The following is a 26,999-nucleotide window of genomic DNA, read 5'->3' as shown; positions in this document are numbered from 1 at the left end:
ATAGAGATATAAATAGAACCGCCGAAGTGTTCCGACCGGCAATCGTGCACCTTCGAGTTTTCAAATTCAGAAGAGGAGAAATGGGTTGCGCGCGAAACCCAGCCATTTATATCGTCTCCTACCATATTCACACGGACACAGACGTTTTATAGTATTGGACCACGTCTCGTTGCAGATCTGGGATCACTGTGACACTCCGAAATGAAAGTGACGAAAATGTTGAGCGCGAGCGAGGACGACTCTCCCAGGCGGACCGAAGCACGGTGTGCCCACTCTAATGTGTTTTGGGGAGGGGGTACTTATATATTGTGGCAAAATGTGAGATCCGCGCCACCTAGGGGACGTAGCAAGAGCTATTGTCTACAGCAACGACCCCCCGCCTACCCTTCTTACGTTAATTTTTAGTTTATGTTGAATTCTCTTTCTGAAATAAATACATGAATAATAATAACCAATAAAACAAACCAAAAATTGAACAAAATAATATCTATCATCGATTAAATGCAATCAAATGTTTAAGTCTGTTGCAATCGATCTATCATAGAAAGATTCCAACAGACTTTAACATTTGATTGTTCGTTCTATCAGAACGATTCCAACAGACTTTAACACTTTATTGCATTTGATCGATGATCGATTTTATTTGGTTCCATTTATGGTTTGTGTTATCGGTGAATATCCATTGTGAATCCAAGTTCATCACGCAAAAAAAATATAATTCTTGCAGCTACAGTGAACTTGAGCAGACGTGAGCAGACGATAGAACTTCTAACGTCTGCTCAAGTTCATTTCGAATTCTGAATTCACACGAGCGCCACCTAGGGGACGTAGCAATTACTATAATCCGTTCACCACTTTTTTATGGGAGTGGGCACACCGTGGACCGGAGGAACCGAATGGAGCCTCTACAATTTACCCGTAAAGACCACATTGGGTCCCCATTCGGTTCCTTTTTAAAAAACTCGAAAAAACAGCAGAATCAACTTTTAAATTGTTAAAATTCGTATTCTACGTTAAAATTCCTTATAGAAGGTCACGTAATAATTTCAATAGTTTTTTTTTTGCAAAGGTAAAAAGTTTAAAAAAATATAAGACGTATAACGCCTGTTGACTGCTACTTACAGGCGATGCGTTTGAAGTGTAGCAGTCAGCAGGCGTTATACGTCTTATATTTTTTTGATTTTGCTGTTTTTCGAGTTTTTAAAACGGAACCGAATGGGGGCCCAATGGGTTCTTTACGGGTGCTTTGTAGAGGCTCAATTCGGTTCCTTCGGTCCGCCAGGACTGGCTGTACTTTGAGGCCGAAAATTATTCAAATGCACTGGGAAAGTGTCATAAATGTGAAATATTTTTGTTTTGGATGCAATTCTAATTACCCAAATTTCTTTGAGAAAGTGCAAGTTTATACTGTACTAAATGGCGGGAAAATAATAAGAATCTGACAAAGAGCTATTTCAGGAGCTAATTTTGAATTAAAGGCATGCATGTTGTGCAAAGCATTTTGGTTATGAGGATATTCTTACGGAGAATCTGATACCTGAGGAGAATTGATCTGTTATTGGAATAGTACATATTTTTATCTGAATTATTTTTCAGCTTTTTGAGTTAATGTTCATGGAAAAATTGATTGCAGCTGTTATAACACAATTTTAAAACAGTTTATGGTCAATACAAAATTTTTAAATATTGCAATATTTTTTGTTCAGTGAAAATAATTCACAAAATGGTTCTGCACAATAAGAATAATAAAAATAATAATTTCAACGAGATAACAAGTGACAATATACAACTAAGCAATTTTTTAAATGCAAATTATTGGTAACATAAATCTTCCATAATATTCAGGAAATAATTAATTAAAGTTTTTATAAAAATATTATAAAATATTTTGATATCTTCACAATTGTTTTAAAATATTGCAATATTTTCTGTTCACATTCAAAATAATTAGCAAATAAGCGATACACTAAAAAAACTTTTAATTTAAGCGAGAGATCATGAGTAAAATATGCAATTAAACTGTTTTTTAAACGCACATTATCGGCAACATGAATTTTCAATAATATTAACAAAGGAATTGAATAAAGTGATAAAAAAAAGGTTAAAAACATTCTAGTTTTTAAAAGTATGGTTCACAAATATAGTTTTTTATTTTACAACTTTATGAATATTTATTTAATCTATATATCCCATACTTTATCATATAAAGCGTTTTAAATATTCGATAAATTTCTAAAAATAGGTATTTTTTAAGACATAATTAGTTTTTATAAATGACTCATAATGAAAGAAAATTATTTTCTAGATTTAAGAAGAAATATAGATTTTCATAGCATAATTCAATTAGGCGTGAGTTTTAACTTTCAAAAATGATAAAAAATGTTGATAAAAAGAAAATTTAATTGAAATTTTCAATTCTCACAGTTTATATTATTTACTTATGTCAATGTTAAAAATTGAATGTTCGTTTTGTAGAATTAGTATTGGTACACTCTGAATAGTGTATTCGTATTTAATCATCAAAATAATGTTTTTTCCTCTTTTATTATTACTTATTAACTTATTGGACATTTAATATGATACAAAAAACATTTTTGCGATAAATATATGCAAAAAACGTAGTCTGACAATTTAAATAAATTAAATTCGTATTTTGTCCATGCATTTGAATAATTGTCGGCCTAACACAGTGATGGGAGAAAGCGGATATTTCTGGCATGCGCAGTAGTGATTCCTGCGTATTTTTAGGTTATGTACCCTAATGTTTTCACCACGAAGTAGAATGAGGAGATCCCACTCCCATGGAGAATAGATATAACGAGACTAATCTGTAATGCATGGACTTCATCAAAAACAGTCACTTTTATGTTGCCAGAAGTACAATCACACACGCATGCGCATGTGTAAAATCACACTTACGTATACTTCCAGACTTTCCGAGCGTGGCGTGCCAACCGTACTTTAAAAAATATATAGCCACCTCCATTATTTTGTTTTGACAGTTCGCTTGAGAAAGTAAATAATTAATAATCAGACAGGATTTTATGAAATTTTTGTGGAATAAAAAATGATTCGCCATGGAAGAGGTAGGTAGTACGTTTATGAAAATATCAAATTACTTTTACCAACACTATGCGTGCGACAGGTATTCGACGCGTTCGTCACAAAAACAATGAACATGCAACTTACACCATTCTGAAAGTCTTGTACACTGTACACGTGAAACCACACTTATTGGAAATTTTCGCTTTTATACAGCGATTTTTAATTTAAAATCCTTGCCTTTATTCACAAACTATGAATTGTTCAATCATTATTTATTTACATGTGACTCGCATTCAAATCAGTGGCCATATTTTTTTAAAGTGCGTTTGGCACGCCACGCTCGGGAAGTTTTCAACTATACGTAAGTGTGATTTGCACGTGTGTGTGTGTGTGTGTGTGTGTGTGTGTGTGTGTGTGTGTGTGTGTGTGTGTGTGTGTGTGTGTGTGTGTGTGTGTGTGTGTGTGTGCATGCTTCTAACAACAGAAAAGTGTCCATTTTCAGTACCACTAGTTTGGTCTCCTTATGTCTATTCTCCATTCCCACTCCCATGCTGCCTTGGTAAAATTTGGACGCTTAGATTCGGATTTAGTTAGTTGGCATCGTTCGTAGCGCCTCTTGTGGAAAAGCGCTGAAATACAAGATTTCCGAATGGTATTATTTCTAATTGAAAGCTTTCCACATTGTAAACTTTTAGATTGAATTTTGAAATTTAAAACAATTTATTAAAAAATAATTGAAATATTATCATTTTAAATATAAGGATTTCGAATAAATTAAAATTAAAAGGAATTAAAACTGTATTATTTGTAATTAAGAGCGTTCTAAATTGAAAAATTTCAGATAAATTTTTTTTTTAATTGAGAATTTTTTTAGAACGGATGAAATTGTATAATTTCTAAGTAAAAGCGTTTAAAATTAAATAATTTTATTTTGAATCGAAGAAAACCGAATCTGAATAATTTAAGATTAAAATTTAAAAATAAGACAAGTTAAAAACTTTAAAAAGGAAATATTTTCAGAATAGGACTTTTAAAATTCGCAACAACTTTCTTCTGCAGATTATGCTTTTAGTTATAAATTTTATTATTTATTTGAAATTTTAAGAATTGTCTTCAAAACACGTCCTTTTTTTATGCAAATTGTTTACAATTCTTATTTTGATGTTAGAAATCTCCTTTGGATGAAAATTGAATTATTTTGTTTAACGTTTTTTTTTTTTAATTTCTCTGCTTAGGAGAAATTTCATCTTTCTTAAATAAAAATGTGACTTTGCGGTTAAAAACTCAACTCTTTTTTATAAAATTTGTCTCTTTGATTCAAAAGTTCGCCTATTTAATATAATATTTGGGTGCTGAAAAAAGAGCTTAAATATTTTCTGGATGAAAATTTAAATATTTTTGTAAATTTGTTTTTATCTAATTAAAAATCCATCTGTTTTAAGAAAAATGTCATCTTTTTGGATAAAATGCAACTACTTATTTCAAAATTCATCCTTTTTGGTTGAAAAAATTCGTCATTCTTGATTAAAAACTCAATTTTTTCGTGGACATTTTTTTTTTTATTAAAAAAATTTAATTTTAGATCTTTCGGAGTCAACTGGAATCTTTTTTGCATAAAAACTCAGCTTTTTTGTAATTAGAAATTCTTCTGCTTTAAGAGCAATTTCATTTTTTTAATAAAAATGCAACTATTTGGTAGAGAATTCATCAATTTTGACAAGAAGAATGCTACTTTACCAAAACATTAAATTTTCAATTAAAAAAAAAATTAAAATTTTTCTATCAGTTTGTTAAGAAATCACTTTTTTCTAAAGATTTATATTTTATGTTGAAAATTTATCTCATTAGTCAAAAGTTTAATTATATTCTTGGATATTGATCTTTTTCAATTGAAAATTCAACTAATTGCTTAGAAGGTACGTTATATTGCTAAAAATTTATTTTTTTGATTGAAGGCTTATGCCTGGTTGAAAATGTAACTGTTTAGAGGAATATACATGTTTTTTTACAATTTATTTTTCACAGGAAATGTAACTTTTCCGTTTTTTTAAGATTTATATTTTTTAGTTGAAAATTCGCCTTTTTTGAAAAAAATAATAATTTTTTAGTTAGAAATTTCACTTTTGTTGGGTAAAAATGCATCAGTCTCGTGAAAAATTAATTTTTGACTGAATTTTTGTAGAGAAAATTTGTCTTTTGGCTTTGAGGTTAAAAAATTTAGATAAACTTTTTTTCTTGAGTGAAAAATCTTTATTTGTTGAAAATTCTTTTTTTGGTTTTAAAATATAAACTATGTCACTTTTTCCTTTGAAATTTGTCTTCTTAGGTTAAATATTCAACTATTACGTTAAAAATTCAATTATTTTGTTGAAAATTTTTGTATTTTGTTAAAAAGCCATCTCTTGCAGTAGAAAATACATTTTTTGGTTTAAATTGATTTGATAAATTTCTATATGAAATACTGTTTTATTCCGTTTATAAAATATCTGATTAGTCAAGGATAAAGCAGAGAATTTTTAAAAAGTTCTCGGTTTCACATTTTTCCGCAAGAGGCGCTACGTGCGATGTAAACGAACTAAATTTGAATTTACGCGTTCAAGTGTTCCAGGAATGGGGTCTCCTTATACTACTTCGTGGTTTTTACGTGGTTTAACACTTTGGGGAGAACTGAAATGGGCTCTAGAGAGAAAAAACATATGAGAGCTAGACCTGCCCTTATCTATTTCAGGACTCTGTCAAGTGATTTGGTAGGCCCGGGTATTGCCTAAATATTCTGTACGGTTAATTTAAAAAAAGATAAACAATACATTAGAAATTTGTAGTTATAACAAAATGAATTTTAAAGAATATTCATATAACATAACCTGTTTCAGATAGATTATTTTAAAAGCTTGGTAACCTTGAATTCTTATTGAAATTGGATTGAAAATGCTACAATAATAATCGTTTTTTGAGTTCAAAAATAATGTAAAAGGTGTCAAAGATTTGAACAATATTTCTATAACATAAAAAATAATCATTTGTATTGCATAGGTACAAAACTTCATATTTTGAGGTTTTGTTTTTGTTGTAACTTTTTTTATTTAACTATATTCAAAGCTTTACTTACGTATGAAAACATATCCCCGTATACACGTCTTGACAACGCCCACAAATTACATAGGCTTAAGGGTACTTTATAGACTCCTTTCGGTTCCCTCGGTCCGCCAGGGGAAGTATAACATTGGTGTATTTTTAGTTATAAGTTAATATTTTAGTTATTATTTGCATTCAATATAAACATTAGCATTAAGTATTATTCCTCTGAAACATGGAATTTGTTATTAAATCCCATTGCTGATATAAAATGCGATAAAATTTATTGAAATTTTGAGGTTAAGGTTACATTTTACAGTCGAAGAAGGAACTGCTCGCAGTAGAAATTAATCAAAAAGAAGTAGGGTGAAAGAATTCTGTATCTTTAAAAAAACAACGTTAAAGACCTTCACAAGTATGAACGCACACTTTTTCGACAGTCTTCACTCTTTTTCAGCTTGCCGAGCCTGCATTGCGGCGGTACAGGGTGGCAAGGTGATGTTAGAGAAGTTGATTCGTATTATCGACTTCGAATTTTGGTTCGATTATTATTCCCAAAAGTGATCCAAAAATACTTGCGCATGCTTGAACTGTGCCAATGAACGTCCCTAAAATCCAAGCAAGCGCAGATCAAAGCAGGTTCGTTGGAATCACTGACTTCGCGAAAACACGTATAACGTTCCATTACTGTCTAACACACTGATGCCTCGTGTCACACGCGTGTAGCTATCAAAGAAGGAATTATCGTGACTGTTTTCCATTGCTGTCTAACCCATTGACACCTCGTGTCACACGCATATAGCAATCAACATTGAATGTCGTGACAATCGTACTCGAAAATATCGTTTAGAGATTTTGTATTAAGTTGGATATTAGATAACAAGGAATTTTATTCCCTTAAAAAATTATGCAACTTGTCTATTTGTTTACATTTATTATTTATAGCAGAGATAAATGTTAAGACTTAGGAGTTTTTTTCAGTGGACAAATAGTTTTTGATCTGCGAATCTAAAAAAAAATGCTTTTAGTCTTTAGATGTAAAAAAAAAAATTCCTCCGCTGGGATTCCAACCCTGGTCTACAGACCTGGATTCGAATCTCAATTGAACTAGAAAGGAATTTTTTCCAGTTAAGACTCAACATTAATCTTTGTTATAAATGATTTAAATTATATTATAAATAATACATAATTATATAAAGAATAAAAAATTAATATTATAAAAATAATTAATAATATAATTAGATTGTACATGTACTTACGTCATTTTCTTGTGTAAAAATTTCTGAAAAATGTCCATGTTGAATGTGTAAAAAGTGATTTTTCTAAAAAAGTAAAAGTATTTTCTTAGTTAAAATTAATCCTAAGAAATATACTTAAGGATATTTCAAAAATAAATAGTTCTTAAATGATTAAATTACCCTAATTTTATTTATGACTTACTTATATATACATGTTATCTACATAAAAAATAATACAAAATTGCAGTTATTATACATTAATCTTTAAAATATACAAGTATTTCTTTTTATAATGAGGAATAATTTTCTGAGCTTCCTTAAAAGTCTTTTATAAACTCATTTGTTCCACTCCAAGCGTTAATTCATCATTTTCTGTTGTGTTCAGACATTTCTGAAGATCTAGCCTGTAAAAGCCGAAAAAGGTATTTAAAAAAAAATTAGTTAATTAAAACCAGTTTTTGAACTTACGCCAATTGTTGTAAATTAACAAGCTCGAATATTCTCATCGCATAAAGAGAGTTTTCTATTTTATCCTTGGGAAAGAGTCCATCCAGCTTTTTCTGTAAATTTCTATAAAAAAGGTAAAATTCGAATCATTGATTTACAAATAAATGAGGTCTTTTTTAATAAAAAAAAAATCAAATAAAAAAATTTTCACTAACGGATCCATGAGTCGAGCACATAAATTTTCACTGCCCAAATTTCTAGACATTTCCAGCAGCAATAGAGTTATAAAATATTCCTTGCAGGAACTGGAATACTCTTTTAATGTGATACAGGATAAGATATTCCATGAAATCGAATCTCTCCAGAAGAGAACCGCAAAGAACTTTGTTTCTTCATAAATTCGATGATGATCTGATTCCACATCTCCTTGCGAAATTGTTTCGTAAGAATTTTTAAAAATTTCCTCATAAATCTGACGATATTCCTCACTATTTGAGCAAAGCCACTGCAAAAATGGAAAGATAAAAATATCGGAAAATTAAAACACTGAACTTGCCCTCAAACAAATAATTAAAAATAAAACGAAATAACAATTTTCATATAACGTTCTTTTGTCGAAGAACTCACCGAGGCAAAATCTATCAAGTAATCTCTGTGAACTTGACTTGTGACAGACAAATCCATAATTAATTCACATATTTGTGAATTTGGTTGCAGTCTCTCTATTATTTTCTCAAAATGTTGAGCCCATTCTGTGTAATTTCCACAGGAGCAAAGTGACCAAATTATTTCCTCTCGAAGCTTAATAAAATTGATCGCATCCATTGACTCTCTATAATAGTAAAATTTTAAAAGTTAAATAATCCATTATAAAATATAGAGATACTTTTCAGGGACAGGTAAAATGATTCATGATTTATAAAATCGACGAAAATAGACATAATATTAGTTATGTGAGTTTCAAATCCTTATTAAGCAATTTTTATTTTGTGTTTAAGTTTTAACTTTCCGTAGAAGCTGCGTTGCGATCAAATTTTAAAGATCAAGGGCTCACTTTATTGCTTAAAGATTCTTTCCAATATTGTTTGGTTGGGTTTCGTAAAAATAAAATGTTCCTGAATAATTTTAATTTTAATCGAACCCAATTTAAACAGAATGGGGACGTTGCATGAAATGAGATAAATATATTTTTAAAAACTTGAAGCATTGAATAACGTTATGGAAGAGAAAAAAATTTTAGGTTTCTATTACTTAAAAAAACAACATAATTTCTAGTTTACGTCTATTTGGTCACATTCAAACAGATGTGATGTCACTAAGATATAAAACTGACTACCAATCAGACCACTTTAGCCGCCATGTTACTTTTCAGAATTTCAACCAATCAGGTTTCGCGCCCGTCGCGACTTTCATCTTGACAGCTGATCTAGAGGTCCACTAGGGAGAGTTGTGTCACGTTACCCCTTCTACTAGCCGCCGCGAAACGGTATTGGGAAATACGTAAAGAAACGCGAAACATTTGAACTATTCTTAAGAAGAGGTTATAGGTCATTATATATTTTCTTGTAGTGTTTGTTTTTTAAGGCCATGTGACGAGAGGGTCACGTGACCAAACCTGGTCTTCAATTTTTCTTTCCCAACTTACGTCTAAAAGAAATGAGGTATCGCTCTGAAAGTTTAAAAAATGAAAGAGGAGGTAATAAGGCCCATGTCTCTGCTTTAATCCAGTGGAAATTTTGAGAAAAATTTTGTTTTGAAGAAAACGCCAGTGGAAGTTTTTTTTCCCAACTTACGTTCACACGGAATGAGAAACCGTGTTAAAAATTTGGTACGATAAATAGAAGGCATGCAAGAATGTGTCTCTGGTCCTAAATAATTATAATAGTGAAAAAAGTTTTTTTTTTTTAATTACTATTTTGGAGAAATACAGACAGTGATGTCGTCAAACCCTGCAAGCAATTTGCAATGTTGTCAATGGGCTAGTTATGAGGTTTATATTTATCAAAATGGAGCAAAACGACAAAAATCGCTCACGAACATTATGCACAAATAATGCAAAATCTAATGTTTGCACTTGAAATGCAAATAAACATATTTGGTCTGAGATACGTATCATTCTGGTATTAGCTGTGTCAAAGCAGCGAGTAGACAACTTCAAACTTCTAGGGGCCTTTGGGTAAAACAGATTGCATGATTACCGTCAGAGAAAGTTAAGTCAAACTTCTGCTGTAAAACCTAAATGTGTCCATCGATAATCATTATTTGCATAAATAAACTTTTTTCTTCCTCCAACTCTTTTCAAGGCCACAAACGATCCTTTAATATTTATTAACATTTCTTGAACAAAATTTCCGCCTTATTTAAACTTTTATTTTTCAATATGGGTGAAAAAATATTGGTCTTAGCGCTGACTTGATCAGCTGTTATACTCATCACATGGCCTTAAATAAGTTTATATAGTTTATAAATTTAATTTAAAAAATAGTGTCTTGTTGCATACTTTATTGTTCTGGCAAAGATTTGCATTTCAGACAAACCCCAGAAGATCCTAAGCTTAAAAAATTATGGATAAAAAGTACCAATCGAGATGATTGGATACCTTACTTGAAATCTGCTGTTTGTCAGTTAAGATTTTAATTTTTAATAGATAAGCTAATAAAAGTCGGAAATGTACCTTACTGTTTTATAATTGCAGGTACATTTTGATTCTAAAATGGGGAAAATTATAAACAATAAAAGAAGGCTTAAAAAAAAGATTCTTCACTTTTCGTACACCTACATTATTATTATTGTTTATTTGTTTACTATTCTATCAGTGCCTATACATTAAATTTGCCTTGAAAGTCGCGCCAATTTCAAAAAATCCGATTCCGCTTTCGCGGCACCAATCAGAAGCGGAGTAAACGGTGACACACAACTCTCTCTAAGCACCTCTATCTAGCAAATTTGATTGGTTGAGAAATTAGATACGAACTCGATGTGTCAAATCAGTTCATCAATTTATTTAAATTCACCTCCGTGAAAAGGTACCCTAAAGTAACTCCCCCCCCCCAGCTACATTTCCACGCAGTTCGAATCTGAATAAACTGATTACTTTATTTGACACATCGAGTTCGTATCTAAGTTCTCAAACAATCAAATTTGCCATAAACCAACAAAGCAGGTAGAAATGACTCCTATGAAAAATATTAATTCCACGATTTTAATTAATAGTGAAATTAATATTTTTCATAGGATTTCTTTCTAGCTGTTTTGTTGGTTTCTGGCAAATTTGATTGGTTGAGAACCTAGATGCGATCTCGATGTATCAAGTCAAAGATATTATATACGTAAATGCGGTGCGGGCTGAGTTACCCGCGATAAACATAGACGGCGCGTCCGGCGAAAATTGTCAGTTCCCTTCTACCCACCGCACACCGTAGATAGCACCCATATCTCAGTAGGTCCCTCGATGCGCACTTATGGTAACTTAGCTCGGACATGAACCATTTAAATTGAAAGTAAATTCCCAATTAAAAAATTTTTTACATTTATAACTTTGCAAAACATGGTTATCTTTATTAAATGCCAGAGATAAAAGGCCATGAATATTTTTTATTTCGGTTTCATATATTCTCATCTAATTTTAAAATTATTTCTTCTAATTTATATTCTTTTATAAGTTATAATTTTTTACTCTATAATATTAAATTTGTATTCAAACTGATAAAACTTTTAGTGCAATATCTTTGATAATTTTAAAATACTTTATATCTTTGTGGTCCGCAATTTCTATGAATTTTTTATATTATTCAAATTACTTTTGAAGTTTTTTCAGAACTTTTAAATATATTTTTAATGATTCCTATTTTTATCGTAAAATTTTTTTTAAATTTAAAAAAAAAATTGCCTCAAAATCTTTCAGATTTTTTTTACAATTTTATCAATATTTTAAAATTTTTTGAAATATTTTTATGGCTGAAAAATCCCGAATAATAAAATTCCCAATACTGTAAACTTCCTGAAATTATAAAATGTCGAAATCTGAAAATCCCGAATTTAAGAATTCCAGAATAATAAAATTCTGGACAGTTTACAATATTATTAAACTTGAAAATTCCCGAATAATAAAATTCCAGACCGAATGCTGTCCAATTATAAAAGACACAAACTCGAAAATTCCTGAATTGTAGCAATTGAGAAAATAATGTTTTAATCAATATTACTTATTTATTAAAAATACAATAATCAAATTTTTTAATTATAGAAACTTTGTTTAATGTATAATTTTTTTAATTATTGTTTTAATATGAAATAACAATAATCGTATAGAAATGTTATGCAAAAATAAATTTAAAACCACATGCGCTTCGAATAAAACAAAATTTGTAGGATTCAATTCTGCATTGATTTAGCACGAATTTTATTTTTAATTTTTTTTAAATTTAATTATTTTATTTTCGCGAACTTTTTTGTAAGTTAAAAAGGATACAATGCACTTTTTCAGAGACAACAAAATTCTGTCGGGAATTCTCAAATTCAGTAATATTATAAATTGTCCAGAATGTCGGGAATTTTTTAAGTGATGGGAATTTTATTTTTTGAAAGAAGCAACTGAAAAATACCGAAAAATAAAATTCCCAACACTGTAAAATTCCTGAATGATGAAATTCCGGAAATTATAAAAACGCCGAGATATAAAACTCTCGAATTGAAAAAATCGCAAAAAATAAAATTCCCGACAGTAAGATATTACCGAATTCGAAAATTCCCCGCAGAAAATTGCTTAATTATGAAATATCCAAACTGGAAAATTCCTGAATTCAAACAATATAAAAAATGGTTGTTTATTCAATATTATTTATTTATTGAAAATACAATAATCGAATACATTTATCAAATACATTTTTTTAATGTTTAAAGTTTAAAACATTATGATTTTAAATTTAAAAAACAATGATTAAAAAAATATGTATATTTCTGCGTGAAAAATTTTGTTTGATAATGTACATAGCATTAAAAACAAATAAATATTATTCTTTTAAATTCAATCGATAATTTAATAAAATGATTTAATTATTGTATTTTTAAGACATGAATAATATTGATCGAAAATTCTTTTCTTCATGTTTAAATCAGCGAACTTTATAATCCGGGGATTTTTTACTTTGGACGTTTTCTGTAGGAAATTTTCCAATTCGGTCGTCAGCGATTTCATCGCTTTCGGAATTTTTTCAGTGGTCCCACCTTTTTATACCTTCTCTTAAAATGATGTCATTTTTCAAATGATTTTTGAAATTTTTCGGAACTTTTAATTATCTTTTAAACGGATTTCAATTTTTTCTAACATTTTTGTAAAATCCTGCGCACAAAACCGTTTCAAGAGCTTCCAGATTTTTTTCCAATTTTGTAAATGTTTTGGAATATATCTTTGATCAAGTTAATTCAATGATTAATTAAAAACAGACCTCCGCGCTCCCTGCTTAAAACGCTAAAAACGAGAAATCGAAAATTGAAGCCGAAAAAAGCGATGTAAAAGATATAAACAAAGAATGGATGATAAAGATTCAAATAAAATTGGAATTCCTTTACCTCAAAACATACAAATACGTGGGCAATGCGCTGCTTGGGCAGACTATTTCAATTATTGTCTTCGTACTTATTATTAACGATTATATAATAATAATAATAATAATAATAATACTTGAATGCCATTTAGAGATATCTATACTTTGAAATGCATGTTTAGAAACCAATTTTACTCTTTTTTTCGAAATTTTCATAACTCAGGTAGTTTGAATTTTCCCGCGAAGAATGACGTCACAAAGGTATAGCCAATCTATGCATTTAGCGAAAAATGCCGCGAGCGAGAGTAATGTTCAAACCTTCTTTAAAAAAAAAGTTTCTTATTTAATAAAAAAATCTTTCTTTTTGGAATAAAATAATGAGTTAGTAAAGAATCAAAATATCTTTTTATCTCATTTCATGCAATACCACCATTAGTATTTGATGACAATTGCAGTTTTTATCTAAGATTGCAACTAAAATAAAAAAAAACGATAATTTTTGTTTTTAAACTGAAGACTTTTTAAATTAGAATATAAGTCGTTTCAAATTAATAATTTTTCAATTTTTGCTAAAAAATCAAAATACAAATTTTCACTTACACATGGAAAATTATTTAAATGTAACAATTAAAATTTTACCGTGAAAAGTTTAAATTTAGCACTCTGAAATTGAAACATATAAAATTGTTCGTTTTTTTAATTAAAAAATTTCAAATTGAATGAATTAAGTATAAAATCATTAGACTGAAACAATATTTGGTAATTTTTCAGTGTAGGATATTTTTTAATGTCAGCAATTTTATTATATAAGAATTTTAATTTTCCGACTATTTTCTCTTTGGAATATTTTTTTTCGAGAATTTTCCAGTGTCAGGAGTTTAATTTTTTGGAAAAAAGATTATAAATATTTTACCTGAAAAATTATTTGTTTCATTAACAAGGCTTTTTAATTGAAACAGTTAATTTTATAACGTTAAAATCTCTAAATTGAATCATTTGAACAGATTCCGATTTTTTTTGTAAAAAAAATTATTCTTTTATTTATTTTACTTTAATTAAAAAAATTATTTATCAATTGATATTTACAAATTATCAACTCAAAACGTTTTTTATCCACAATTACCAATTCCAACCACTTTTAATTTGTAATACAATTGTTGAAATCTTCAACATTGCATTTTAAAAATTCTTTAAATTAATATAATCAGGGTGGCCGTTTTAATAAAATAAAAAAACTTCCGTTCATATCCCGGTTTTTTCTCGGTTTGCAAACTGTTAATGAAATAAACAAATGCAAACTATAACGCTGAAAAATTTTGCATTCAAAATAATCAAAACTGAGCTGTAAATAATTTCAAGCAATTTTAAGCTAGAAATATTAAAAAGTATACGATTAAATTTTTGTTATAAACTGAACACTTTTTAAATTAAAAGTTAAATTATTTCCATTTTAAATAGTTTAAAAATCCTCAGAAGGCTTTTTTTTAAATCCTGTAGAATAGAAAATATTTTTTACAATTTTGGAAATCTTTTTTAATCTTTTTAAATATTCTCTTAAAGTTATTTCTTCAAAATAAAAAGTCATTTTCAATTTTCCTAGGAATCTTAAGAAAATGTTTTTTATTCTTTTGAAGCCTTTCATGATTCCCCAAAAGGGCCTAATTTTTTTGTTCGAAATCTGCAAAAATCTATTTGTTTTAAATTAGACAGTGGAATATTTGCACAAAAATTTAGGTGCGAATAGGAATTATTTATTAGAAAATTGTTTTATTAATTATTATTTATATAGAACAAATGTCACAGTTACAAATTTGTAGAACAATTTGTTTATCAAAATCGCTAATTTAATTAGCAGAAAAATATTTTTATAAAAATCGATATTTGTTTAATTTCAAAAACATTTATTGGAAAAAATAACTTTTTATAAAAAACCTTTTAGGTGGGAAATTTGTTTAATATATATGTTATAAACAATTACATTTTTTGCTATTAATGATATTTTGTAGATGAAAATCATTTGTAAGTTCATTAATTTTGTTTTTGAATCATTATATTTTTGAAAACTCTTTTGGTAACATTTTTTTATCTAATTTGGTTAAAACTGGAACTTTTTCACTGAAAGTTAATTTTTCCGACTGAAAATTTAACTATTAAATTTCGGTAGAAAATTGATTTTTTTTTTAGTTAAAAATTAAACTATTTGGTGGAAAATTCATTTCTTTTAATGGAAATTCATCCCTTTGGCAGAAAACTATTTTTTTTAGTTGAAAATTCGTCTTTTTTTGCAGAAAATTTAACTGTTTGATTGAAAATGCTTATTTCTTTGGTTGAAAATTAATATTGATTATTACAAAATTCATTTCAATAAATCAATCAATAAAGCATGAATCCTTCAAGGTTTTTTCCAGGTATCTCAAGTTTTTTCCAGATATAATTTTTCGCCAATTTATAATAAATAACGATTTATTTTTAATTTCTAGGAATTTAATTATTATTACAAGATATCAAATTCCTAACTTTTTAGTAAAAATTTGGATTTTGAAAAAGATAGATGAATTTTCAACCAAAAATTAATTTAAAAAAAAATGATTTTTCAAAATAATACAATAATTCTTAAGCAAACAGTTGACTTTTCAACTGAAGAAAATCAATTTTTAAACAAATACAGTGTGACCCTTTTAATCGAAGCAATAAATTCCCGGTCATTTTCCGGTTTTTCCCGGTTCGCGATAATTTTTCAGGGTCAATAAAATTTTTAAATTTAAAATTTTTTAATTTGAAGTAATAAAATATAAATTACAAATTGAGGCACTTAACGTAGAACTCTTGAATTTTCAACATAAAAAATTTCAGGAGAAAAGTTTTTTATTCAAATGCTTAATAATTTAAACGTATAAAATGAAAGGTACTGACACTTTGAAATTGAACAATTTTAAATAAAATCATATTGTTTTAGGGAATTTTAAGCTGCATTACAAATTGATATTTTTTGTAACTGGACATTTCTTAAATTATTTTCATTTTAAACAGTTTACACATCCTTGAAAAGTTTCAAAATTTCCAGAAATATAGAAATTATTTCAACTTTTTTCACATTTATCATTATTTTAAAATTTTTTTCAGAAATTCTAAATATCTTTTAAAATAAGTTCAATTTTTCTACAACTTTTAGAAGATCCTGCAAATTTAAAAAAAAATCCTTACTGTTTTGATGTATAAATAACAATGAACACTTATTATTTCTTAAAAACTATGAAAGTTTTTAATGAATTTTGAATCTTCGAAAACTTCTAAATATCTATTAAAATTACTCTAATTTTTTCTGCAAACAATAAGTATTCAATTGTTATTTACACATCAAAATTAAACAATTTCAATTACAAATTAAACATTTTTTAAATACAAAAATTAAAATTGTAACGTTCAAAGTTTAAAAACTTTTCGAAATTTTAACGATTGCTAAATATTCAATAATTATTGATTTTCTCAATTAAACATTTTCAATCTGAATGGGTTAAAAGTTGAATATTTTCGACTTAAATAATATTCTAAGTCTAATAAAAGCCTTCAATTAAAAATATATTATTTTAGAAGTTATTTTTAAGTTAAACATAATTTCAGTCAAATCATTTATTGGTCAGTTTTTAATACTTAAAGCACAGACCCATTTAAAAATTATTTATTTATATTTACAGAGGATGAAACAAAAATGTTTTTAATACAAAAAATTCAACTTCAAACACTTATAATTTTTAATTATTTAAGCCTTTAAGACAACATTTTAATGTTCTCTAAATTAAAAATGTACGCTTAAAAATAAAGATCTAGAATGGAAAATTTTTGTAGTAAAAGATTTTCGAATTAACGTAAAATAGCTAAATTTTTGGTAAAAAAAATTATTATTTACAAAAATGATCAATATTTAATTGAATTTTTAAGCAAAAAAAATGAATTTTCAAACAAGTAATTAATCAACAATAAGAAAATATTAACATTAGACCAGTGAAAAAAATTTAAATCTTTTTGATTACATTTTATCTAATAAAAACTATAACATAAAAAATGGAATAATTGAATTTTTTCAGGTACAAAAGGATGTAATTTTCAATTAAAATAGTTGCATTTTCGGGTAAAAAAACTAATTTGCAACAAAAACGAAACTAATTTTCGAAAAAATATTGGACTTTCAAAAAAAGTGATGAATTTTCAAATAAAAAAAGATTCATTTTTCAACTCAATATTCAATAGTTATATTTTCAGCAAAGAAATTAATTTTCAAAGGAAAAAAATTAAACAATAACTGGAATAGTTAAATTTTCTGTTAAAAAATTAATTATGAATCTTTAACAAAAACAAATTCATTTTCAACAAAAGTGTAACTCTCAATCAAGTATTTAAATCTAGGTTAAAAAAATATGAATTGGGAACCAAAGAAAAAAACGGATTTTCAAAAAAAAAAATAGTTCAATAAAGTAGTATAATGCTACTTTTACAATTTAAGAATGATTCTTTTTCAATTTAATATTGTAATTTTAAAAAATGAAGCACGATCTCAAACAAATTCCCTCACTTAAAAAAAATTCCCTGACATTTCCAGGTAATTTTTTGGTTAAAAATGCTGTTTTGTTGAAATTTCTTCTTTTTTGCTAAAACTTTGGTTTTTTGGTAGAAAGTTTTGCTTACAAATGAAAATATCTTGTTCAAAAATTAATTTTTTTGATATAAAAATCATCTTCTTGGTGGAAATTTCGTCTTTCTTTATAGAAAATTATTCTTTTTACTTGAAAATTCATCTTTTTCTAGAAAATTTGTCTTTTTTAGTAAAAAAAAAATAATGATTTAATGAAAAATTAATCTTTTTGTTTAAAAAATTATTCTTTTGGTTGAAATTTGAACTATTTGTTGACATTTTTTTAAGTTAAAAACCCATTTTTTTTAGCGAAAATTGAACTATTCCCATTAAAATTTCCTCTTTTCTGGTAGAAAATTAATATTTTTTGTAGAAATTTCATCTTGAACTATTCCCATTGTGGTTAAAAAATGTATATTTTTTAGTTGAAATGCAAACATTTTTTACGGTCAATGAAATTTAAAAAATCGAACTCTTGCGTCGAAATTTAGAATTTAGAATCAAGCAATGAACTTTAAAAATTTGCAAAATTATATTTTTAAGTACATTTAAGCTAGACAAATAAAAAAATTTGTAAACAAAATTTTTTCAACTTGACAAGTTTTTAAATTAGAAGTTAAATTATTTCCAATTCAAAAAACAATTGAGAAATCTAGAAGTGGTTTTATATTTTTCCAAATTTAAAATCATTGTTCAATTTTTTTCGAAACGTTTAAATATATTTTTAAATTAATTCAATTTTTCCTACAACTTTTAGAAAATCCTGCAAATTGAAAAAAATCCTTTAAATTTGAATTTATAAATAACAATAGGAACACTTATTATTTGTAGAAAAAATTAGAGCCATTTTAAGAGATATTTATTAGTTTTAAAAGTATCGAAATTAAATTTAGAACTTGAAGTAATTTTAATTTAAAACAAAATGCAAATTTTTGCAGATTTAAAATAAAAAATTTAGAAAATTTATAAGAATTATAAAAGGCTTAAAAAGAATAAAAACATTTTCTTAAGATTCCTAGGAAAATGAAAAATGATTTTTCATTTTGAAAAATTATTGTAACATTATATTTAAAAACTTTTTAATAGATTTCCAAAATTATCAAAACAGAAGATGAAAGATTTTAAGGATTTTTTTCAATTTACAGGATTTTCTAAAAGTTGTAGGCAAAATTCAGTTAATTTAACAATTTATTTAGAACTTCTAAACATTCAATTTCAAAGTGTTTAAATAATATAAAGAAAGTCTTAAAACTTTGAATTCAAGATATTTTATTGATGAATAATTTAAACTGTTTTAAAAAATAAAATTGTTGAAATTAAATTTGGGCAAATTTTTCTTCTTAAAATTCGTAAAATTCTCTTGGAAAATGAAACCATTTAATTAAAATTTCGTCTTTTTTGGCAGAAAATTAATTTTCTTGGTTAACATTTTTTTTAATTTGACTGTTTGGTGGAAAATTCGTCTTTTTGCTCATAAATTTAACTAGTTTCTTGAAAATTAATTTATTTGGTTGAAATTTGAACTATTTATTAAAAATTTCTTTTTTTTATTTAGTTAAAAAACTATTTTTTTTAGCAAAAGTTAAACTATTTCCATTATGATTAAAAAATTTATACTTTTTAGTTGAAATGCGAACTATTTGATGGAATATTCATGTATTTTGTGAAAATTCGTCTTTTTTAGTAGAAAATTAATCTTCTAGATAGAAATGCTATTTTTCATGGTTAAAAATATAACTGATTGGTTTAAAATTAATATTTTTTTGTTAAAAAATGAACATTTTTAGTTGGAATTTAAACTATTTGATAGAGAATTAATTTATTTTTTTAAAAAATCGCCTTTCTTTGTTCGAGAATATTTATCTTGGTTGAAAATTCATCTTTTTTGGTAGAAAATTAAACTATTTTGTTAAAAATTTGTAAATTTCGATAGAAAATTAATCGCTTGCTAAACAATTTAATCTTTTTTGGTTAAAAAGTCAACGGCTTGATTAAAAAATAATCTTTTTTTAGTGGACGATTCAACAATTTGGTGGACATTGCAATTTTTTTGGTTAAAATTCGTTTTTTTGGATTAAAAATTAAATTTTTTACTGAAAATTTAAGTATCCCATTTTTTTATTAAAAATTCATCTTTTTTAGAAGAAAATTAAACTATTTGTTGGAAAATTAATTTATTATGGTAAAAATTCGTTCTTCTTGGTAGATAATTATTTCTTTGACGAAAAATGTAACTATTCCATTTAGAGTTAAAAATTTGGTGTTTTAAAATATTAAATACATTTCCTAGTTGAAAATCTTTCTTTTTTCGTAAAAAAATCACATTTTTTAGTTTAAAATGAAACTATATGGTGAGAAATTAATTAATTTTTATACAAATTTAATTATTTTGTTAAAAATGATCATTTTTGGTAGAAAACTTATATTTTTGGCTGAAAGTTTAAATAATTTGTTGAATTTTCTTTTTAGGTACATAATAATTTTTTTAATTCGAAAATTTAAATATTTAGTGGAAAATTCGTTTTTTTTGTGGAAAATTAATCTTTTTGGTTAAAAGTTAAAATTATTTGGTGAATTTGCTTTTTAGTTTCATAATAATTAATTGGAAAATTAATCTTTTTAGTTGAAAATTATTTTGTTTTTTTGTTAAATTAAAATTTTTTGTTAAAAATGCTACTTCATGGTTTATAATGAACCCTTCTTTAACTAAAATTCGAACTATTTCATTTTTGTTTAAAAATTGTTTTTTTTTTAATTCAACTATTTTGTGGAAAACTCATTTGTTATCGTAAGAATTCGTCTTTTTTAAAGAAAAATAAATTTCTTGGTTGAAAATCCTTCTGTTTTTCGTTATAAATTCATATTTTTTAGTTTAAAATTAAAAAAATATGGTGGGAAATTAATTAATTTTGATACAAATTTAAATATTTTGTGGAAAACTTATTTTTTATAATAAAAATGCCTCTTCTTTTATAGAAAAATAAATTTTTTTTAGTGGAAAATCCGTATTTTTCTATGAAAATTCATCTTTTTAAATGAAAATTAAATTATTTGTTGGAAAGTTAATTTATTATGGCAAAAATTCGCTTTTCTTGGTACAAGAATATTTTTCTTCATTGAAAATTCGACTTCTTTGGTCGAAAAATAATATTTTTGGTTGAAAATTCATCTTTTTGGTTGAAAGATTAACTTATTTGTACAATTTTCTTATTAGTTACATAATAAATTAGTGGAAAATTCAACTTTTTAGGTGAAAATTATTTTTTTGTGGTACAAATTTAATTTATTGTTTGTTAAGAATGCAAATTTATGGTTTATAAGTAACATTTCCTTGACTAAAAATGTAAAGATTCCATTTTTGGTTAAAAATTACCTTTTTTAAATTTCAAATTCAACTATTTTGTGGAAAACTCATTTTTTATGATAAAAATTCGTCATCTTTATAGAAAAATACATTTCCTGGTTGAAAATCTTTTTTTTTTCGTAAAAAAAATTATATTTTTTAGTTTAAAATTAAACAATATGGTGGAAAATTAATTAATTATGATAAAAATTTAAATATTTTTTTAGAAATTTGACATTTTTGGTAGAAAACTTATATTTATGGCTGAAAGTTTAAGTAATTTGTTTAATTTTCTTTTTAGTTATATAATTTTTTAAATTGAAAATTGAACTATTTAGTGGAAAATTCGTTTATTTTGCGTGAAAAAGTAATCTTTTTGGTTGAAAATTCATCTTTTTGTGCTAAAGTTTAACTTATATGTTGAATTTTCTTTTTAATTTCATAATAATTAAGTGGAAAATTCAACTTTTTTATATAATTTTTTTTTTGTAATTTAAACTCTTTTTTAAATAAAAATGCTACTTTATGGTTTGTAATGAACCTTTCTTTGCCTAAAAATCTAACTATTTCAGTTTTTGGTTAAAAATTTTTTTTTTTTATTTTAACTATATTGTGGAAAACTCAATTTCTTGTTTGAAAATCCTTCTTTTTTCGTTAAAAATTAAACTATATGGCGGGAAATTAATTAAATTTGATGCAAATTATACTATTTTGTGGAAAACTAATTTTTTATGATAAAAATTCGTCTTTTTTATAAAAAAAATACATCTTCTGGTTAAAAATCTTTTCTTTTCGTAAAAAAATTATATTTTTTAGTTTAAAATTAAACAATATGGTGGAAAATTAATTAATTATGATAAAAATTTAAATAATTTGTTGAAAATTTGACATTTTTGGTAAACTTATATTTATGGCTTAAAGTTTAAGTAATTTGTTTAATTTTATTTTTAGTTATATAATAATTTTTTTAGTTGAAAATCTAACTATTTAGTGGAAAATTCGTTTATTTTCATCTTTTTTGATAGAAAAATACATTTTTTAGTGGAAAATCCGTATTTTTCGATGAAAATTCATCTTTTTAAATGAAAATTAAACTATTTTTTGAAAAGTTAATTTATTATGATAAAAATTCGCTTTTCTTCATTGAAAATTCGTCTTTTTTGATTGAAAATTCAACTTTTTGGTTTAAAATTAAACTATTTTGTTAAAAATTCGTTTTCTTTCGTAAAGAACTAAACTTTTTGGCTGACAATTCATCTTTTTGATTGAAAGTTTAACTTATTTGTTGAATTTTATTTTTAATTTCATAATAATTTAGTGAAAAATTCATCTTTTTTGTAGAAAATTATTCTTTTTTTTTTTTGTTTTGTTGAAATTTAAACTTTTGTAGATAAAAATGCTACTATATGGTTTATAATTAACTTTTCCTTGACTAAAAATGTAACTATTCCCTTTTTGGTTAAAAATGACTTTTTTTTAAATTTTAAACTGAACTATTTTGTGAAAAACTATTTTTTTATGTTAAAAATTCGTATTTTTTATTTAAAAAGTACATTTCTTGGTGGAAAATCCGTATTTTTTGAAAAAAATTCATCTTTTTTAGTTTAAAATTAAACTATTTGTCGGAAAATTCATGTATTATTATTAAAATTTGCCCTTCTTGGTACAATAATATTTTTATTCATTGAAAATTCGTCTTCTTTGATAGAAAAATAATCTTTTTAGCTGAAAATTCATCATTTTGGTTGAAAGTTTAACTTATTTGTTAAATTTTCTCTTTAGTTTCATAATAACTAAGTGAAAAATTCATCTTTATAGTAGACAATTTCTTCTTTTTTTAATTTAATTTAATTTTTTTGTTAAAAATGCTAATTTATGGTTTATAATGAACCTTTTTTTGACGAAAAATATAACTATTCTATTTAGAGTTAAAAATTGGTGTTTTAAAATTTTAAATTCACCTATTTTGTGGTAAACTCATTTTTTATGATAAAAATTCGTCTTTTTTTTTATAGAAAAATACATTTCTTGGTTGAAAATCCGTATTTTTCGATGAAAATTTATTTTTTTTTTAGTTTAAAATTAAACTATTGGTCGAAAAATTAATTTATTTTTATACAAATTTAACTATTTTGTTAAAAATTTGATATTTTTGTTAGAAAACTTCTTTTTTTGGCTGATAGTTTAAATAATTTGTTGAATTTTCTTTTTAGTTACACAATAATTTTTTTAAATGAGAATTTATCTACTTAGAGGGAAGTTCGTTTTTATTGTGTGGAAAATTAATCTTTTTGGTTTAAAATTTAATTTATTTAATTTCCTTTTTAGTTACATAAGAATTTAGTGGAAATTTATATTTTTAGTCGAAAATTATTTTGTTTAAATTTAATTTTTTGATTAAAAAATGATATTGTATGGTTTATAATGAACCCTTCTTTGATTAAAAATCTAACTATTTCATTTTTGTTAAAAAAATTTTTTATTTCAACTATTTTGTGGAATTCATTTTTTATGATAAAAATTCGTCTTTTTTATAGAAAAATAAATTTCCTGATTTAAAATCGGTATTTTTCGATGAAAATTTATCTTTTTTAGTTTAAAATTAAACTATTGGTTGGAAAATTAATTTATTTTTATACAAATTTAACTATTTTGTTAAAAATTTGATATTTTTGGTAGAAAACTTCTATTTTTGGCTGAAAGTTTAAATAATTTGTTGAATTTTCTTTTTAGGTACATAATAATTTTTTTAATCGGAAAATTTAAATATTTAGTGAAAAATTAGTTTTTTTTGTGTGGAAAATTAATCTTTTTGGTTAAAAGTTAAAATTATTTGGTGAGTTTTCTTTTTAGTTTCATAATAATTAATTGGAAAATTAATCTTTTTAGTAGAAAATTATTTTGTTTTTTCGTTTAAATTTAATTTTGTGATTAAAAAATGATATTGTATGGTTTATAATAAATCTTTCTTTGATTAAAAATCTAACTATTTCATTTTTGTAAAAAAAAATTTTTATTTCAACTATTTTGTGGAAAACTCATTTTTTATTATAAAAATTAGTATTTTTTATAGAAAAATACATTTCCTGGTTGAAAATCCGTACTTTTCGATGAAAATTTATTTTTTTTAGTTTAAAATTAAACAATTGGTTGGAAAATTCATTTATTTTCATAAAAATTTAATTATTTTGTTAAAAATTTGATATTTTTGTTAGAAAACTTCTTTTTTTGGCTGATAGTTTAAATAATTTGTTGAATTTTCTTTTTAGTTACACAATAATTTTTTTAACTGAGAATTGATCTATTTAGAGGAAAATTCGTTTTTTTTTGTTTGGAAAATTCATCTTTTTGGTTTAAAGTTTAAATTATTTAATTTCCTTTTTAGTTACATAATAATTTAGTGGAAAGTTATCTTTTTAGTAGAAAAATTTTTTTTTGTTTAAATTTAATTTGTTGATTAAAAATCTAAGTATTTCATTTTTGTTAAAAAAAAAATTTTATTTCAACTATTTTGTGGAAAACTCATTTGTTATTATAAAAATTAGCATTTTTATAGAAAAATACATTTCTCCGTTGAAAATCCGTATTTTTCGATGAACATTTATTTTTTTTAGTTTAAAATTAAACAATTGGTTGGAAAATCCATTTATTTTTATAGAAATTTAACTATTTTGTTAAAATTTTGATATTTTTTTTAGAAAACTTTTTTTTGGCTGAAAGTTTAAATTTGTTGAATTTTCTTTTTAGGTACATAATAATTTTTTTAATCGGAAAATTTAAATATTTAGTGGAAAATTAGTTTTTTTTTTGGAAAATTAATCTTTTTGGTTGAAAGTTAAAATTATTTGGTGAATTTTCTTTTTCGTTTCATAATAATTAATTGGAAAATTAATCTTTTTAGTACAAAATTATTCTGTTTTTCTGTTTAAATTTAATTTTTTGATTAAAAAATCCAACTATTTCATTTTTCTTAAAAAAATTTTTTTTTATTTCAACGATTTTGTGAAAAACTCATTTGTTATTATAAAAATTAGCATTTTTATAGAAAAATACATTTCTTGGTTGAAAATCCGTATTTTTCGATGAAAATTGATCTTTTTTTCGTTTAAAATTAAACAATTGGTTGGAAAATTCATTTATTTTCATAAAAATTTCATATTTTCGTTAGAAAACTTCTTTTTTTGGCTGATAGTTTAAATAATTTCTTGAATTTTCTTTTTAGTTACACAATAATTTTGTTAACTGAGAATTTAACTATTTAAAGGAAAATTCGTTTTTTTTTGTGTGGAAAATTCATCTTTTTGGTTTAAAGTTTAACTTATTTAATTTCCTTTTTAGTTACATAATAAGTTAGTGGAAATTTATCTTTTTAGTAGAAAATTACTTTTTTTCGTTTTGTTTAAATTTAATTTGTTGGTTAAAAATTTAACTATTTCATTTTTGTTAAAAATTTTTTTTTTTATTTCAATTGTTTTGTGAAAAACTCATTTTTTAATTTAAAAATTAGTATTTTTTATAGAAAAATACATTTCTTGGTCGAAAATCCTTATTTTTCGATGAAAATTTATCTTTTTTTCGTTTACAATTAAACTATTGGTTGGAAAATCCATTTATTTTTATAGAAATTTAACTATTTTGTTAAAATTTTGATATTTTTGTTAGAAAACTTTTTTTGGCTGAAAGCTTAAATTTGTTGAATTTTCTTTTTAGGTACATAATCATTTTTTTAATCGGAAAATTTAAATATTTAGTGGAAAATTAGTTTTTTTTTTGTGGAAAATTAATCTTTTTGGTTGAAAGTTAAAATTATTTGGTGAATTTTCTTTTTCGTTTCATAATAATTAATTGGAAAATTAATCTTTTAAGTAGAAAATTATTCTGTTTTTCTGTTTAAATTTAATTTGTTGATTAAAAAATCCAACTATTTCATTTTAAAAAAAAAAATTTTTTTTATATCAACTATTTTGTGGAAAACTCATTTTTTATTATAAAATTAGCATTTTTATAGAAAAATACATTTCTTGGTTGAAAATCCGTACTTTTCGATGAAAATTTATTTTTTTTTAGTTTAAAATTAAACAATTGGTTGGAAAATTCATTTATTTTCATAAAAATTTCATATTTTCGTTAGAAAACTTCTTTTTTTGGCTGATAGTTTAAATAATTTCTTGAATTTTCTTTTTAGTTACACAATAATTTTGTTAACTGAGAATTTAACTATTTAGAGGAAAATTCGTTTTTTTTTTGTGTGGAAAATTCATCTTTTTGGTTTAAAGTTTAACTTATTTAATTTCCTTTTTAGTTACATAATAAGTTAGTGGAAATTTATCTTTTTAGTAGAAAATTATTTTTTTCGTTTTGTTTAAATTTAATTTGTTGATTAAAAATTTAACTATTTCATTTTTGTTAAAAATTTTTTTTTTATTTCAATTTTTTTGTGAAAAACTCATTTTTTAATTTAAAAATTAGTATTTTTTATAGAAAAATACATTTCTTGGTCGAAAATCCGTATTTTTCGATGAAAATTTATCTTTTTTTCGTTTACAATTAAACTATTGGTTGGAAAATCCATGTATTTTTATAGAAATTTAACTATTTTGTTAAAATTTTGATATTTTTTTTAGAAAACTTTTTTTTGGCTGAAAGTTTAAATTTGTTGAATTTTCTTTTTAGGT

General features: G+C 24.7%; 1 protein-coding gene across 1 annotated transcript in view; it reads right to left on the bottom strand.

Annotated features, from left to right (window-relative positions):
* Positions 1–7,521: 7,521 nt before the first annotated feature.
* Positions 7,522–26,999, bottom strand: part of LOC117180805 (pre-mRNA-splicing factor CWC22 homolog) — a 21,513-nt gene continuing 2,035 nt past the window's right edge. Inside the window, exons 2-5 of the mRNA XM_033373315.1 lie at positions 8,433–8,637; positions 8,021–8,310; positions 7,827–7,928; positions 7,522–7,762 (exon numbers count right to left, since the gene is read on the bottom strand). Of these exons, the coding sequence (XP_033229206.1) occupies positions 7,687–7,762; positions 7,827–7,928; positions 8,021–8,310; positions 8,433–8,630 (666 nt within the window). The 5' untranslated portion in view covers positions 8,631–8,637 and the 3' untranslated portion in view covers positions 7,522–7,686. The remainder of the gene's footprint in view (positions 7,763–7,826; positions 7,929–8,020; positions 8,311–8,432; positions 8,638–26,999) is intronic.

The sequence above is a fragment of the Belonocnema kinseyi genome, chromosome 9 (genome assembly GCF_010883055.1).
Source record: "Belonocnema kinseyi isolate 2016_QV_RU_SX_M_011 chromosome 9, B_treatae_v1, whole genome shotgun sequence".
NCBI lineage: Eukaryota > Metazoa > Arthropoda > Insecta > Hymenoptera > Cynipidae > Belonocnema > Belonocnema kinseyi.
The sequence above is the reverse complement of the archived record's forward strand: the minus strand, read 5'-3'. Positions and strand labels throughout refer to the sequence as shown.